This window comes from Mustela lutreola, chromosome 4, assembly GCF_030435805.1.
Source record: "Mustela lutreola isolate mMusLut2 chromosome 4, mMusLut2.pri, whole genome shotgun sequence".
Taxonomy (NCBI): Eukaryota; Metazoa; Chordata; class Mammalia; order Carnivora; family Mustelidae; genus Mustela; species Mustela lutreola.
The window spans coordinates 178,626,853-178,642,316 of record NC_081293.1 but is presented as its reverse complement, the minus strand read 5'-3'; the positions used below and the strand labels follow the sequence as shown (position 1 = coordinate 178,642,316).

Below are 15,464 nucleotides of genomic sequence, written 5' to 3'. Positions count from 1 at the left end.
GAGAGTCAAAACTAGATGAACATAAAGAGCCTATTTCCTGCTCAAAAGCAGAGTTAGAATGTAAATAGCTAAGGCCTGAAGTACACAAACTAATCTTTCCATAAAAAAGTTTCCTCATCATAGTTCTAGCAACACTTTATTTTTTTAAACATTTATTTGAATTATGTTAATTAACTGAATAAAAATGTAAAAAAAATATTTTAAAATACATAAATATTTGATAGAATTCAAAAAATAAATATGTAAAGATTTCTTTGAGAGAGAGAGAGCGAGCAAGCAAGGGGCAAAGAGCAAAGGGCAGAGAGAGAGAGGAGAGAATCTCAAGCCAACTTCCTGCTGAGCAGGGAGCCCAACAAGGGGCTTGATCTCAGGACCCATGATCTGAACCAAAACCAAGAGTCAGACACCTACCTGACTGAGCCACCCAGGTGTCCCTAGTGCCACCAATACTTTAAAGAGCTACCTCCAGACCTACATACAAAGCTCAGCAATCTTGTACTACACACCTCAGTGCAACTGCTCATCTATGGGGCAGCCCCTCAACTTGCCTATTCCCAACCTCAAGGACCAACACTTGAGGAAACAGGAGTTCTCCTCCCCTTACAAACTCAAAAGCTGAGGTTCCTTTTATAAAGTGAGGAAGTCTGACAAATCTGTCTAATTCTATCAGTTAACTGAAGTCCCCCTAGAAAATGCCTCAAAAATCAGATGATAATCCTGCCAAGAGATTTACGTGGTTCTTAAATACAGAGAGAAAAGAAGTAAACCACAGCTCATCAAACACCAAATGCACCCCCAACCCCACCCAGCCCAGGCTGTATGGGCACACTCACTGGATGAAGGATGGTACCCAGAATGTTCTGGTTGTGGCAGCTCTCCAGAACGATCTGAACATCTCTCTGAAGCAGTCTAGACTCGGTGAAAAATTTGGCTTCTGCAGCAAAGGGTTCTGGTGTTTCACTGCCATCTGCTTCCCGTCGAAAAGTTGGGCACTAAAGCAAAAGTAAGGAAGGTGGGTAATGATCCTCAAGGTGTGTGCCAGGGATTCCAAAACCACACCAAGCCACAAATACCACAAAGTTAAGTTGCGGAGGTCTCAAATCAGGCCTTCTAACCCCTTTTTAAAACATACTGGTAAAAGGGAATCGAAATAGCATCTTGTCAGACTTCTTGGGAAAGTAAATAAAATGCATGTCACTATCATGGGGCAATTATAAATTATATTTGAAAATTACCCCTTGCCAAAAAAAGAGTCACCACTGTCTAGTTTTAAATCCCTAATTTTTTTAAAAAATCAAAATGGATATTTTACATTGAGACAGTCATTCTCAGGGGAGATGGGAAGCTCTGAAATTCACTTTCTCAATCTCAACCACCTCTTCACACAGCCCAAAACGCGAAGTACTTAAAAAAAAAATGTTTTTAAATCTTATTTGAACTAACAGAGGATAGTCCCACTGCAATGTCTACAGTAGAAAATACTCTAGTCAGGTGTTAACACTGGGAAGAATCAGTAAATCCAGAGTCCCAGAGGAGAAGAAGCTACCTGTCAGTGAACACTTCCACAAACCCTAAATCCACTCCCACAGCCCAGTGTGTGGTCTGACCTTGATCCCTGACAGCATGACCGTAACCAGGTAGTAATCTGGGAGGAGCAGGGCCCTGACCACACTCCCGTCTCGCACGTGCTCGATGATAGCTGTGTGACAGAACAAACAGCATAAGTCACTAGCCAAAGTTGTGCCAGGGATAAACAATGCCCAATCAAACTGCATTTAACACAGTTCATCTCCCCCAAAACCCTCAGAAAGCCTCCCTCTGAGAAGTGACGAAACACTGGAAGATCATGAGTATCCATAAAACAGACTCTTCTACAAAGTATTCCTAGGAATACAGATTAGACCAGACCAACTTCTAGGTGTTCTCCACTTTCTGGGATCTCACAGCTCATACCTAATCTTCGTTATCCATAAGTTCGCTGGCTCACCACTTAAGTACCAAGTGCAAAGCAAGAAACAAGTAATAATTCAGACTTGGTAATCATTTTATTTTACTCTGTCTGTAGTTAATAGGTCTCAAAAGTGGGCCAGGAACTAGAGTGTGAATGAGTGTGTGCACGCACACGTGTGTGTGTGTGTGTGTTTACATGTATACAGAATATAATTTCAGGGAAGTTACTTAAGTGGTAGCTTTTAGAAAACAGGAAGATATCCAATGTGGAAAATTACCAGCAATCTACTCCCCTGCACCAGCAAAGGATTAACCTCTGTCAGAACACATCTGTTGTAACCTATATAACTGGATTCAAGTTACCTTCCAAAATACCACAGTGCTGTTACACTCTTAGCAATTTCCTCTGGCTACTGAGTAAAATAGCTTTTATAAACTTCAAGAAACTTGAAAACAAACAGAAATCACTCTGTATTATGTCTTTCCCCACCAGCCTCACCATTGACAGGTTTCTGATGGCGTGAGTCCACAAAGTGCCTTGGGTTCTCGATGGTATACTTGAGGTCCCGGATAGTATGTGAGCCGTTCCCCTCACTCCACATGCCTTTCTTAGCTGCCTTCGCTTGTTCCTCACACTCTGAGAGCCGGTTCTGCTCAGGACTGGGACATGAAAAGGAAACACATGTGATGAGTTCAACGAGGTGTGGGGGATGTGGGGATCAGGTTCTTCTTTGAACTCTGGGTTTCTTCAGCATCTGCTCCCCTTGAAGAAACCAAAGCATTTGTTTCACATCTATGGCTGTAGGCCTAACCCTATAACTAGAAAAATCACCATGAGTGTAATTTCTGGATTTCAGACTTGTTCCCTCAAACAACAGATTCACTTCTAAGAGCATTTAATGAGAAGATGCAAGAACACACATCTCAGGACTGCTACCATCAGTGATTCCAACAGAAGAAGTTGGTGGCTCAGAAGGAAGCCTCTCCGGGGGTTACAGCCTCATTTAACCACCCCAGACTCAGGAACTGGATCCAGGAAGAGCTCGGCAGGACACAACAGAAGGAAAGTGACTAAGAACCACCCTTACTCCCTTCTGTCTACAGAACAGAGCTGGGGAATACAGAGCAAATACTGTTATTACAGATGTCACCCCAAAACTACTTACACATTCAGTAAAGACCAGCAAGCCAAAAGCAGTCTGAAAAGCTTCCTTTTGAAAATGGAAGACTCCTCCTCCACAATGCAGGAAATCAAATATATACGAGAACAGTGAAAACCAGAAGATAGACCAAAAAAAAAAAAAAAAACCGAAATGGCTCTCCCCCACCCCCAGCCACCAACCTCATACACACATCCCTGAGCTAAAGGGAACAGCGAACTCCGAGGCCTTTCCACAATCTCAAAACATGGTTCCATCAAAGGCTATATGCATAAACTAAATCTCCCACCTTAAGCAGTAGGGGTATCAGAAGAGAGATCCCTGACCTGTAATTTCTCAAGCCTGAAGTCTTCAGTACTATTCTTTCCCCCCTGCCCCAAAAAAGACAGTCACATCTTTGGGGACCCAAGACTGCAACCAGAATGCAATAAAAAGTATGGCTTAAGAGATAGAAGCAAACATAGAAACTGAAAAAAGGAGAAGTCAAGACAGCTTTCAAGAAAAAAGATCAGGACTCCAAGGGAGATTTCTTTGTTGAGATGGTACAACAGAGTTATGGGCTTTTTAAAAATTTCATTCTGGTTGCCAACTGGATTCCCAAAAAATACTGCAATCATAATCATGCCAACAGTTCTCCTTAAGATACAACTTTAGCCTCCAAAAACACCACCTAAGACAAAGGTCTTTATTTAATTAAATTCCCACATGCTCACTCCCCAATTATAGGCTCCAACAAATGTTTCTTTGCAGTTTGAAAGGACCCACAGAAGTTTATAGCGAATGAGTTGGCCTCAAGTCTATGAAGGCAGGAAGAATGTAAAAAGTACATTCTTGTCTTTGTTCATCACCATCACTGGTACAGTTCATGCAAATATTTACCTAAAGCCGTTTGTACACCAACAACAGTCATATAATATAGCAAGGATTTAATGATTTAAACAGCATCTTTAGCCTCCAATTACTGATGTAACATATCACTTTTCAGAGACTAAAGTGTTAATTAAAGCCAGCTGCAATCCATCCTACTGTGAGCCAACACTGGTGAACTTGAACATGATACATGTGCTATAAAGCTTACATAACTAACACTCATTCCCATTATCTTCACACTGCCATTAGCTGAACAAATACATTTTTACCTACTACTGATGCATCTACAGATCTGTAGACCAAAACGGGCTTAAAAGGCTTTGGAGAGACAGAAAATTTTCCCTGACTTTAAAGCAGAACCATTGAGCCCTTGTCGGTTTCCCTAGATCCTAAGCAACAGATTTTGCTTTGAATTCTATCTATTCACTCCACTTCACTTTTCACTGCACTTATTTCTTGCACATGATATATTATATACCTATTTGTTTATTGGTTTCCTATCTGTCTCCCCATTAAAATGTTAGCAGAAACTGTTTGTTCACTGCTGTATTCTCAGTGCCCAGAACACAGCCCAGCACACAGTAAGTGTTCAATAAATCTTTTGGGACGGATGGATAAATAGTCTGGAACTGAGTGTCTATCATGTAATTCATAGCCTGTTGGCTCTTATGAATATAGTGAATGGAAGTGCTTTGTCTCTAACTCCCTTATTTAAAGGAGTTACACGTGTCAAATGCCACTAGTGAATCCTGAGTGAACTCCTGGCTCAGAAAAATCCACACTGGGGCAAGAAATGTCCTAAAAGCCAGGAGAGCACTAGCAGTTACCCACTGTATGCCAGGGACAGGAAAGAAAATGCAGCAAAGTCACAGTAGAGCTGACTACACAACCTCTTTTAAGTGACCCCAGCTCTCACAGTGGAGAAGGAACTTTATGGGGATAGGAAGAGTAATAAATACTTACTTATTAGCTCTCATGCCTTCTCTCCGGGTAGCCAAGCCCTCTGCAACCAGAGACTCTGCAATGTTTTCCCCATTGGTATCTGAGGAGGAAAAAGGGAATTAAACACAAGATGCCAATCTGTCTCCAACAGTAGCAGAGCTCAAATGGAACCGCTTTTCACCCTAAGCTCCTCAAGGAGAATGATGTTGCCAGAGAACTGGACAAGGCAGCAATACAGTGTTGGGTTTTTCAGAAAACTTCTTCTCCCAAAGTGTCTAGTCTTGAGGACCCAAAAATCTATAAATCTTCTTCAGGACTTTGTTTCTAATTTTTTTGTGTATCTCCCAGGCCAAAGGCAATCTCAGGAACTACAGAGACTGAAAGAAAAGCAAGACACACACAGCAGCCCTAGAGAGTATAAAGAACTCTGACCTAAGCAGCAGGGGCCTGGAGCAGAACACAAATTCCGCCACTTAATAGCTTAAACAAGGCCCCTCAGTATCATCATTTATTTATCTATAAAATGGGAAGTGTACCCGCCACGTGGGTTCTTGTGAAAATTAAGCCACAATGTCTGTAAATCTAACACAGTGCCCAGCATACAACAGGAATTAAAAACAAAAAATTAGTCCACACACCTGCTGTGCAATCAGATGGATTCATTTAGGATTGTTTATCATGTTTTACACAGAAAGTCTTAATTCCTCTCAGGATGACCTGCTCCAAGAGGACACCAAGACAATCTATACCGTTTGTTAAAAGACTTTCTCCTGCTCTGAGAGACACAGGGGCAGAGGTGGTGTCTAGATTTCTAATCTATCATATAACAGCAGGCAAGAAAAATGAAGGTAAACTTAAAACCCAATCTGATTAGGTTCTACCTGGGCACTTGAAACATTAATTGCATTTCCATGCTACTGAAAAAGCTTTCAGGTTCTGTAAGCTCTTAAATCTCTGCTTGTCAGACAAAGCGATAAAGGAAGACATCTGTGAAGGAACTGCTGCATAAAAATCTTTAATATGGCAGAGAACAAGGTCCCAGATAAACTGAAACACAGGAGTCTAGCTAATAGGTACCGTCAGCAAAGAATAAAATTCTGTAAGATTTATATTTAATACACTATATATTGACTTCGCTAAGCAGTAGCAATATACACACCAACCCCAAATCCAGCCTAAATACCTTGCCATTAGCAGTGCCCAGATTGCTAGAGGAGCAAATTACAAGCCTCTTTTCCTACCAAGGGAAGTCAAGATGAATGATATTTATACAACGAATTCTCAGGTTCTGAGGCTGAGCATGGATCACCAGAACCTTTCCACTGAGGTTACCGTTGAGGCCAGACATAGACACACACAGCTATCTGACATTAGCAAATATTACACTGCTTGTTTCAAAGCAACAGGAATCCCAAAGAGTAGAAAGTCAAAAGGAAGGGTTTAACAATAAAATGAAAACTTGAGCAATAAGGTGCCAAGATGTCAGGGAGTAGAAAGAATGAAGCCCTGGTACAAACAAGGTGTGTGGTCACAAAACCAGTCAATCAACTGCATGCCAAATAGCTTTCAGTTTCTTGACACAGGGTGCTCTGAAATGGCCCTTGGCTGGCCCACTTCTAAAAAGTGAGTTCTGATTGCTCCTTCAAAAGGGAGAGAAATGTATTTCCCTGGACTGAACTCCGGCAACAAGATGTGGTGGATAGAATACTGAAATGGGAAATTTGTAGGCTAAGGATTTTATTCTTGCTTATACTTAGTGAATTATAAAACTGACCAAGTCACAACTGGGATGGTATTCTGAGCAAGTGGGTGACTATATTTTCTCCAAAAGTCAGAAGACTAATTTTTTTAAATAAGTTCGAGGTCAACCAAAAATTCTCAAATTCTACCATTCTTCTCCATCACAAAAAGGGAGTAGCCACGAAACAGGATAAACATATGGATACTAATTATCTAAGCCAGTGTATCCTTTCATTAGAATTGGCATGGAGATTTCCTTAAAAGAGCTGAGTGAAAATATTAAACTTTTAAGTCATTTAAACCTTTAAAACTAAAAGATATAGATGATTCCAAACATTCAGTGTAGGCAATTCCAAACATTCTTTCAGTCTGTATTTATAATCACTTCCTAGGCACGAGGTCTTATTCTAAACACTAGCATGTTATCATGCACATATGTCCAGTTTATAATGTGGGTCAATTTTAAAAATGAACTTTCTAAAAACAACAAAGAATTTTAAATGTCAACTTCCCTTAAAATACTTAGACATTTTAGTTGAAGACCGGGTTTACTTAAAAGAACTCTCAGAGGTGGTGTCTTTATAGAGCTATCTGTGCCTGCCATTTTCTGTAGTTTCAGGTAGGTCTGTGGCAGGGTAACAGAAGACTGACCAGCTGTTATGGAACTGCAGTTTTGTAAGTGATAAAATCCCTGAGCAACTGCATTTTGAAGACCATGAGCTTCTATTCTGTCTAACCAGGAGCCATCTAACAATAATGCTTAAGTGGTTTATTTCCCATTACATTATCTGAATGTTGGGCAAAAGGTAAATTTGTTTCTCTTTCTGAAAGATTCTATATATTTCTGTAATTTCCCATTCAATCAAGAAGCAGACAGCCAAAGTTTGGGAGGCTAAAAAGGGCATTTGTCTACCAGGTAAATCAAATGAGACCTTTCCAGGGTCATCCTGGAGTCATCCAACTCATTTTCCTAAGACCTCTAAAGTTAAAATCAGAATCTTAAGAGAATACTGTTAGCTGCTTGCTTACTTCCAGTTAACTGACTACCCAAGTCAAAAAATTATCTAAAGCAGCTAAGTGGGAAGGTTATTTTATCAAAGAGTCACAGAATTTAATCAAAGATTTAAAAAAAAAAAAAAAGAAAGAAAGAAACTGCTCCCGAAATAACTCCCAAAATGGCTGCTTTATGGAGAACACTCTACCAATCCTTTCAATGTCCTATTTCTGTTCAAACTCCATCCCACAATCTTATTCTGTTCCTCCCCCAATCCAAAAAAGATCAGAACACCTCCTACCACATGAGCCACCTGGCCCAGCCGAATAGCAGGCATATGTGCATGTGCACACACATTACTGAGTACATACTCTGTGCCAGGGCCAAGTACTTCACACACACTATCTCTTTCAACTCTCTCAATAGCTTACAAATGAAAAAACTAGGACTTACACAAAGGCTAAGAGTTAAATGAGAGTACATGTTAACAGAAGCCAGAATTCTAACCCACATCTACACAACTCCAAAGCCTGTGCTCTTTCCATTCCATTCCAACCATGTGGCTTGCAAAAACCCATGAGTCCTAAACAACTCTTCCTTTCCTAAAAAGCCTCAGGAGAAGAAAACCCAAAAGACAGATAAAGGAAATAGAAGATGCAATAGGAAATCTATAGGAATTCAATTAGTACTATGACCTAGAAGGACAGAACCGTTGAGTTACACAGGCTGATGGTCTAAATATAAGGAAGGATGCTATGGGTACTACGCACACCTAACCCAGGCCAGCAAAGCAGGCACAGGAGTAAACAAGGAGCAGCAATCAGGGACACTGCACCAGGAGCACCTATGTACCATGAGAGCTCCAGTACTCATAAGACTTCCAATTACACCCACAGCCAACTGTCCTACAACTACCTCCACCAGAACTCACACCCGCCTTCCACCAGATAAAATCTGGTCTTTGGAGCAACTTTGGACTCAGAGAGAAGGCCTTTTCTCCTTGCTAACTCACCTTTTCCAAGGTAGATCATGCCATATTCTCGTCCCTGAGGAGTCTTGTTTTCTATAGTGAAACAGACTTCCTTCCCAATCAGCTTCTTCCGAAGGAACTCTCGGGCAGGAAATGCCCAGGGCTGCAAGACAAAACAAATGTGTCACATGAGAACTGCCTAGTTCCCGACCACAATCAGCATTCAAGCAACTTCATTCCTTCCATATCCTGGCCCTACGTTAAGTCCTGAGGGGAATATAAAAATGAAATGCACATAACATAGATTGCATTTTTATGGGGCTCATAAAAAAGGAGGATCTAGTGGGGCTCCTGGGTGGCTCAGTCAGTTAAGTGTCTACCTTTGGTTCAGGTCATGATCCTGGGGTCCTGGGACAGAGCCAGGCTCCCAACTCAGTGAGCAGTCTGCTTCTTCCTCTACCCCTCCCCCTGCTCACGCTTATTTGTGCTCTGTCAAATAAATAAAACCTTTAAAAAAAAAGGGGGGGGGGGGATCCAGCAGTTGGTTTCACTAGCACATGCCCTCAAAGCAGGTAACAGAGTTGCCCAGATTCTGGCAGGACTTTCTCCTCCACTACTTTCTATTCAGAACTATAGTTTCCTTCATGAGTAATAATATTTCCAATTTTGCCAATAATTTTTCAGCACTTGCCATAAGCCAGCCATTACTCTAAATGCTTTATATTTATCAAACCACTCTTGAATGAGAAGTCCAGTCTCCAGGAACTCACCTAGTCAAAGGGAAAACATAAGCAACTACCATCTCCATTTGTTTGCCTCTTTCCAGTTTACAAAGTGCTTTCACTGATTATTACACTAGCTGAAACCAGTTCAAGGCATCATCAGAGTAAAGGCAAGGTTCTAGTACTCTTATTTCAGAGTGAGTCTCCTGCTCAAGGAAGAGCCTTGCTTCTATCATTTCCCCCACCTTTTTTAAGAACAGCAGAGCTGAGAAGGGCAAGAACTAGTCTCCCTAAAATGTTTCCTTTTCCTGCTCTATCCTAGGGCTGCACCAGTGGGACCCAGGCCCCAGAATCTTAGGGAAGACACCAGTAACAGGCCCTGGTAAGGAGTCATCTTGACAATGACATTCTTCCCTCCACCCATCTAAGGCCCTGACATAAGTGGTGAGCCACACATCCACAAAATGCGAAGTCTCCCACCCCACCACTTCTAGGATGGTACAAAGCAAGAGGTCTCCTCTGAAAGAGTCCATCAGTCAGAGGCCACCTGCACTTGAATTTACAGTCTAGACCTAGATCAGTGCCCCCAAGTTCCCTCAGAAGAGAAATGAGGAAGGAGGGGGTAAGAGTTCAAGGAACATAGGATCTGCAGGACCTCGTGTGCAGAAAAAAACGCAAAGCACGAAAGGTAAGTGTGCATAGATGTGCATGTTTACAACTGCCCAGAGCCAAAGAGCTTGGGCTACAGAGAGTAAACATTAACAGTACATCACTGGCGTGGAAAGGAAGCCTCTGCTAACCTTTTCAGACCCTGAAGATTATCCCATGGGTCTACCCAATAAGCTTTTCTAAAAGAAAAACATCCAAAACATGCCAATCCAAAGATGGCAGTCCACCAACCAGCTGGGCTGATACTCAGAAAACCAGCAGTGTTACAGAACATCAGTAGGGAATGCTTCTAGGAAGACCTGATTCTGTGTAAGCGTTCTCAAAGACACAAAAACAAGCTTATCCTCATTCATCTAATGCTCTTTCCTCAAAGCATCCAAGAGCAAAAGAGCCAATCACTCGATGGTCCTACAAAGTTCATCATATTTTCATGTCCCATTTCCACCCCCTGCTCCACTCCCTAAAAATGAAAGGAGCCACCTGTCACCAAAGAGTCTTATAATTGAAAAATGAGCCCAACTGTCAACCACATCACAAAAACTGTACTGAACAAACTAAAAATAAAGCCTCCTCCATTCTGATGACCTTAATGATTCACTTAATTCTAACAACAACCTGAGCCATGTCCTACAGCTACCTCATGTTCAGGATTCAGCTCTGAGGCCCCACCAGTATCAAATTCAGTAAAACGTGGTTTTCCTAAATACCTGGAAAAGCTCTGACAAAACAAGTACTCCTAAAGGACTTTGGTAAAAACTCATTCATCAAGGATCAGTTCACAAGGACTATCTAGCACCTATGGGGAAACCTGCAATTTCTACCAACTAGACAAAAGTCCTAAAAGCTTTTAAGACTCGCTGAAGGAGACCCTTCTCTTTAACCTTAGGACCTCATATTTTACAGCTGGTAAGTCACTGGGCAATAAGAGAAAGCCACAGTGGAGGTCTTAGAAAGGACATATACCTAATCCTATAAGAAAAAATAACCTAATTTCTATAACCTTGCTTTTTTAAAACCAGCCTCTAGAGTCGTGTTCCACCCAGAGCTGGGCACATTCCCAAACCGCACAAGATTTTAGCTATGAAGAGAGGCAACTGAGAGACCCAAGGAAGCGACTGACCACATCACTCCTCGCAAGGCTAAGAGAGCACTCCAGGACAAATCTTTGTCCATGTGTCCATACAGAGGACAGCCAGCAGAAGCCTATCTGCTGGAGAAAGCTACCCCAACACAGCCTCTCAGAACAACTCTAGGAATCAAGTACAGGAAAAGTTGCCCAAAGCATTTATCAAATGAGCTCCAGAATGGCCTCACAGGAAGGAAAGCTGTGGTCTATTCATGATGTCTCAGCACTCAATCTAAGAAGCAAATGGCTGTTAAGTAGCTGAGACTCCAAATCACCTCTTCCCTTTAAAATGCTCAACAGCAGGCAAGCTAGCAGCCTGCACTCTGCTCCCCGCCTCAAGCAAGGTCTAAGGTCTACTACGAGAAAATGAGTTTTTTAATTCCAATCTTTTCTTTGAACCAGGTAGACTCCTCCACTACTGAACAGATGTATGTTCAGTATGTGTATATATATATATATGTTCAGTGTATGTAAATCCTTAAAGCTAGCTACTTTTTTCCACACCCCAATGCTCAATACTTCTTATCCCATCTTCTAATCACCCCATCCACTGCCCCCCCATGTGATATAACCAATTCCTCTATGGCTCACCACCCCACCATCCTAAGTCTTGAAGGCTCCACTGAACATAGGACCGTAACATTCATTTCTGGATTTCTCAAGAAACCAACATAGGGCTTCACACTTAACAGGAACTCAGTAAATCTGTGGGAAATAAGTATGTAATTCCCACAGTGCCCGCCAGTGCAGTATCTAAACTGCCTAGAGTAGCTAGGCAACGCTAGGGATTAGCGTGGAACAGGGCAGTGACAACTGGGGACGTACAGTGGAGCTGTTTTTACTACCACAGGACTTAGGAGAGAATGGGGCTTCTTTGAAAGAAGGTATCACGAGTGAAGGCAGAGAATAAGGAACCAAATGATATTTGGGACAGTGATACAAAGGGAAGCAAATGAGCCATACCATCCCTGACTCCTCCTGAATGTGAAAAAAATAGACAACATGCTCCAAAACAAAGGAAAACCAGAGGAAAAGGGTAATGCCACATTCCACAATCCACTGATCCCCAAAAAGGAGAAGCTCAGTTTTTTAACCTCATTATTTACATGTTTATTCACTGTGTATCTGTTTCATGTCAGGCACTGACTAGGCTCAAGAACAGAGATGTGAGGTAAAGTCCCACCTCTCAAAGAGCTTACAGTGTAGTAGACAAAGATATACATATAAACATGGAATGAATGTGGGAATAACACTCAGCAGGGGAATAAATGAAATTTTGTTTCAAAAAGATCTGGGAACATATGGAGAAAGGATTAGAGGGGAAGAGAATGTAGGCAGAAGGACCATTATGTCAGCATCCCTAGCAGACCATCAGAGTAGAAGAGAGAACAACGGGAGTAGCAATGAAGTTTTAAGAATGGAGAAGAGATCTCTTAAAGGAGGTGGACTCTTTCTAGGTCTTGATCAAGGACTACATGTCACAGGGAAGAGCAAAGGAAATAGGGTTTGTGATTTGGGTTACCAGTTGGTGTCACTGGTCACTTGAGCCAAAGCAGCTTCAAAAGCGAGGTAGCAGGGGGGGGTGGGGAAAAAACAGATTACAGCAGGGAAAAGAGAGACTGGATTATCGGATTATCAGGACAGATAAGTGGTGACTGCGGCTGAGAAAGGGTTAAATCTGCAACCATCAAATACTTCACATTTCCGGGACCTTTGAAGAGTTACCAGGATAAACAATGAGATGGAGCTGCTCTGGAAGAGAGAAAAAAAGCACGACACTGTACAAATATATGAAACTAGAATGAGGGCTGGGATCAGATCCTGTAGTATTCCCTCAGCTTGGAGAGTTCCTGTAAGATTTTACCGTACTATTACACAGAATACTGTTAAAACATTTTAGAACGAGTTCCAACTGGCCTTGTGTTCCTCTGCCCTAGATTCCCATCCACGAAACAGGAAATTAAAACCCAACCCTTCTTTCTCAGAGGCTATGTTGCATCTTTCTTCTGGGGCAATGAACTTAATCAGCCCTAGCCAGCCAGCATCGACTCTCCTTTCATGAGTACTCGAGCTGTTACACAACACACAACTGAAAGGAAAGTAACTATTCCAAATGTTGGTCAAGAAAAGCACTTAGGGGCCCCTGGGTGGCTCAGTGGGTTAAAGCCTCTGCCTTTGGCTCAGGTCATGATCTTAGGGTCCTGGGATCGAGCCCCACATCAGGCTCTCTGCTCAGCAGGGAGCCTGCTTCCTCCTCTCTCTCTCTGCCTGCCTCTCTGCCTACTTGTCATCTCTGTCTGCCAAATAAATAAATAAAATCTTTAAGAAAAAAAAAAGCACTTAGGATCCAAAATCTGAAATCTACTAAGAGGGAGTTAATCTTTAGGGCTTGGTCCAACAGTATTAGTACTAATAGTACTGGTATTTACAATAGAAATTAACAAATAGCAGTAGTGATATATATAGCAGTATATATATAGCAGTAACATTTATCAAGCACTTTACAGACACGTGCTAAACACTTGACATGATCTTGTTTCATCCTCACTAAACAACCCAATGTCTACACTATCACTATTCCTAATATGTGTGGTCACTGATGGAAGACCAATGAAAAAGAATTTCTTTGGCCTACCTTGTCATCAGCCCAAGAATCTAATTGGATTGCTACTAACAGAATTATGGGGGACTTTTCTCCATTTTCTAGAATATGGATTCATTATTGTAATTTAAACAAAATGCCCCTTTATTATAGATTTTTTAAAACTTCATGTTTTCCTTAAACAGAAGATCCCCTGAGTTGCATTTTCTTCTTCACTTCCACATCAGGGAACAGCAGAGGTAAGGTGAGGTACCAAACTTGCCCAATTATCATCAAGTTGCAGAAAGGACAAGTAATTACAATCCAGAAATTTCACTTATGATGATAGCCAAGCACTACTTAAGAAGAGACAAAAACTGAGGTTTCAAAGTATGGGAGCCAAGAAGACTAAACCATGCCAAATTTGGACTCACAGTAGTTGCTAGGAGATGTAAGAACTGAAGGAGTCCAAAGCAGACCACAAAGACAGCAAGGTGAGCAGGCGTTAGAGGCAGGAAAACAGGGCAATGGAGGGGATCCTGGGACACAGGGTCAGAAGTCTCTCAAATCACCATAACACAATGGCTCTTGACTACTTGTGAGCCACAAGCTGCCTTAAGAAACCAATTAAAACTCCCTCCTTTAACAATGCATGTTTACACAAAACTTTGCAAACAATTTCAGGGGGTTCAAAGATGCCTTTAGGTGTTCATGGATCCAAGTTTAAGAATCTGTAATAAAGCAGAGGCACGCAGTATACTACTATTTATGAAAGGAAGAGTGTCTGCCGGGACAGGTGGTAAGTAGCTCTGGAAGGAGATACAACACACTAACCACATCAGTAGTCCCTGGAGAGAACAAGATTTCTTACTCTCTACCCTTCTGAATTTTGAACATGAAGAATTCAAACATAAATTAATAAAAGAACTCTGCCATAACCAACAGCAACCTCAAATGACTGAGACAACCTGGCAAATATTCCAACCTAGGCCAAGAGAAGGAGTGAAAACATGGACAAACCAGAAAAGGCTCCAAGCTTAGGGGAAAAGGCAGGAGAAAAGGGCCAGAGACCGGGATCACTGCTAACAGTGGTGAATATGTAAACCCATGCAAGCCATGACACAGGTATGTCCAGACCCTCACTCCCATGATACAAAACTAATACCCAAAATACACAGGAAAAGATTACAAAACTTGCATTGGTCTAGGAGACTGGGCTACAACCTAGGTCCACAGCCTCAGGGAAGCCTCTGGAAGCACCTACCTCATCTGGGGTATCTTTTGCATCAGGCTGAGTTGCGGCTGCCCGGCGCGCAAGATTTCCGGCTCGAATGTTGCTTAGATTGATCTGCCTCTCGGGAGGAGGCCCGCCACGAGGCTGCCCTCTGACAATGATGGCACAGCCTGAGAGGACCTACAGAGGGAGAGAAAAAGAGAAAATTAACTGTCTAGAGGTAAGATTACCATAACAGGAGTTGTTCACTTATTGTATCCCCAACATCTTGAACAGTACTTGGATCCTTGGAGGCATTCAAATATTTATGCAATGACTTGTGAATGGCTAAATGAATGGGATTGTTTTTAATTTCTTTTTTTTTTTTTTAAAGATTTTATTTATTTATTTATTTGTCTCTGAGAGAGAGGAAGAGAGCAAGAGAGCACATGCGCCCAAGCGGGCAGAGTGGCAGGCAGAGGCGGAGAGAGAAGCAGGCTCTCTGCCGAGCAAGGAGCCCTATGTGA

The 15,464-nt window shown here is 41.9% G+C and overlaps 1 protein-coding gene across 1 annotated transcript in view; it reads right to left on the bottom strand.

Moving 5' to 3' along the window:
• SND1 (staphylococcal nuclease and tudor domain containing 1) overlaps nucleotides 1-15,464 on the bottom strand; it is a 414,504-nt gene that overhangs the window by 368,844 nt on the left and 30,196 nt on the right. The window contains exons 2-7 of the mRNA XM_059171771.1: nucleotides 14,989-15,138; nucleotides 8,669-8,789; nucleotides 4,944-5,022; nucleotides 2,450-2,610; nucleotides 1,608-1,699; nucleotides 834-992 (exon numbers count right to left, since the gene is read on the bottom strand). Of these exons, the coding sequence (XP_059027754.1) occupies nucleotides 834-992; nucleotides 1,608-1,699; nucleotides 2,450-2,610; nucleotides 4,944-5,022; nucleotides 8,669-8,789; nucleotides 14,989-15,138 (762 nt within the window). The remainder of the gene's footprint in view (nucleotides 1-833; nucleotides 993-1,607; nucleotides 1,700-2,449; nucleotides 2,611-4,943; nucleotides 5,023-8,668; nucleotides 8,790-14,988; nucleotides 15,139-15,464) is intronic.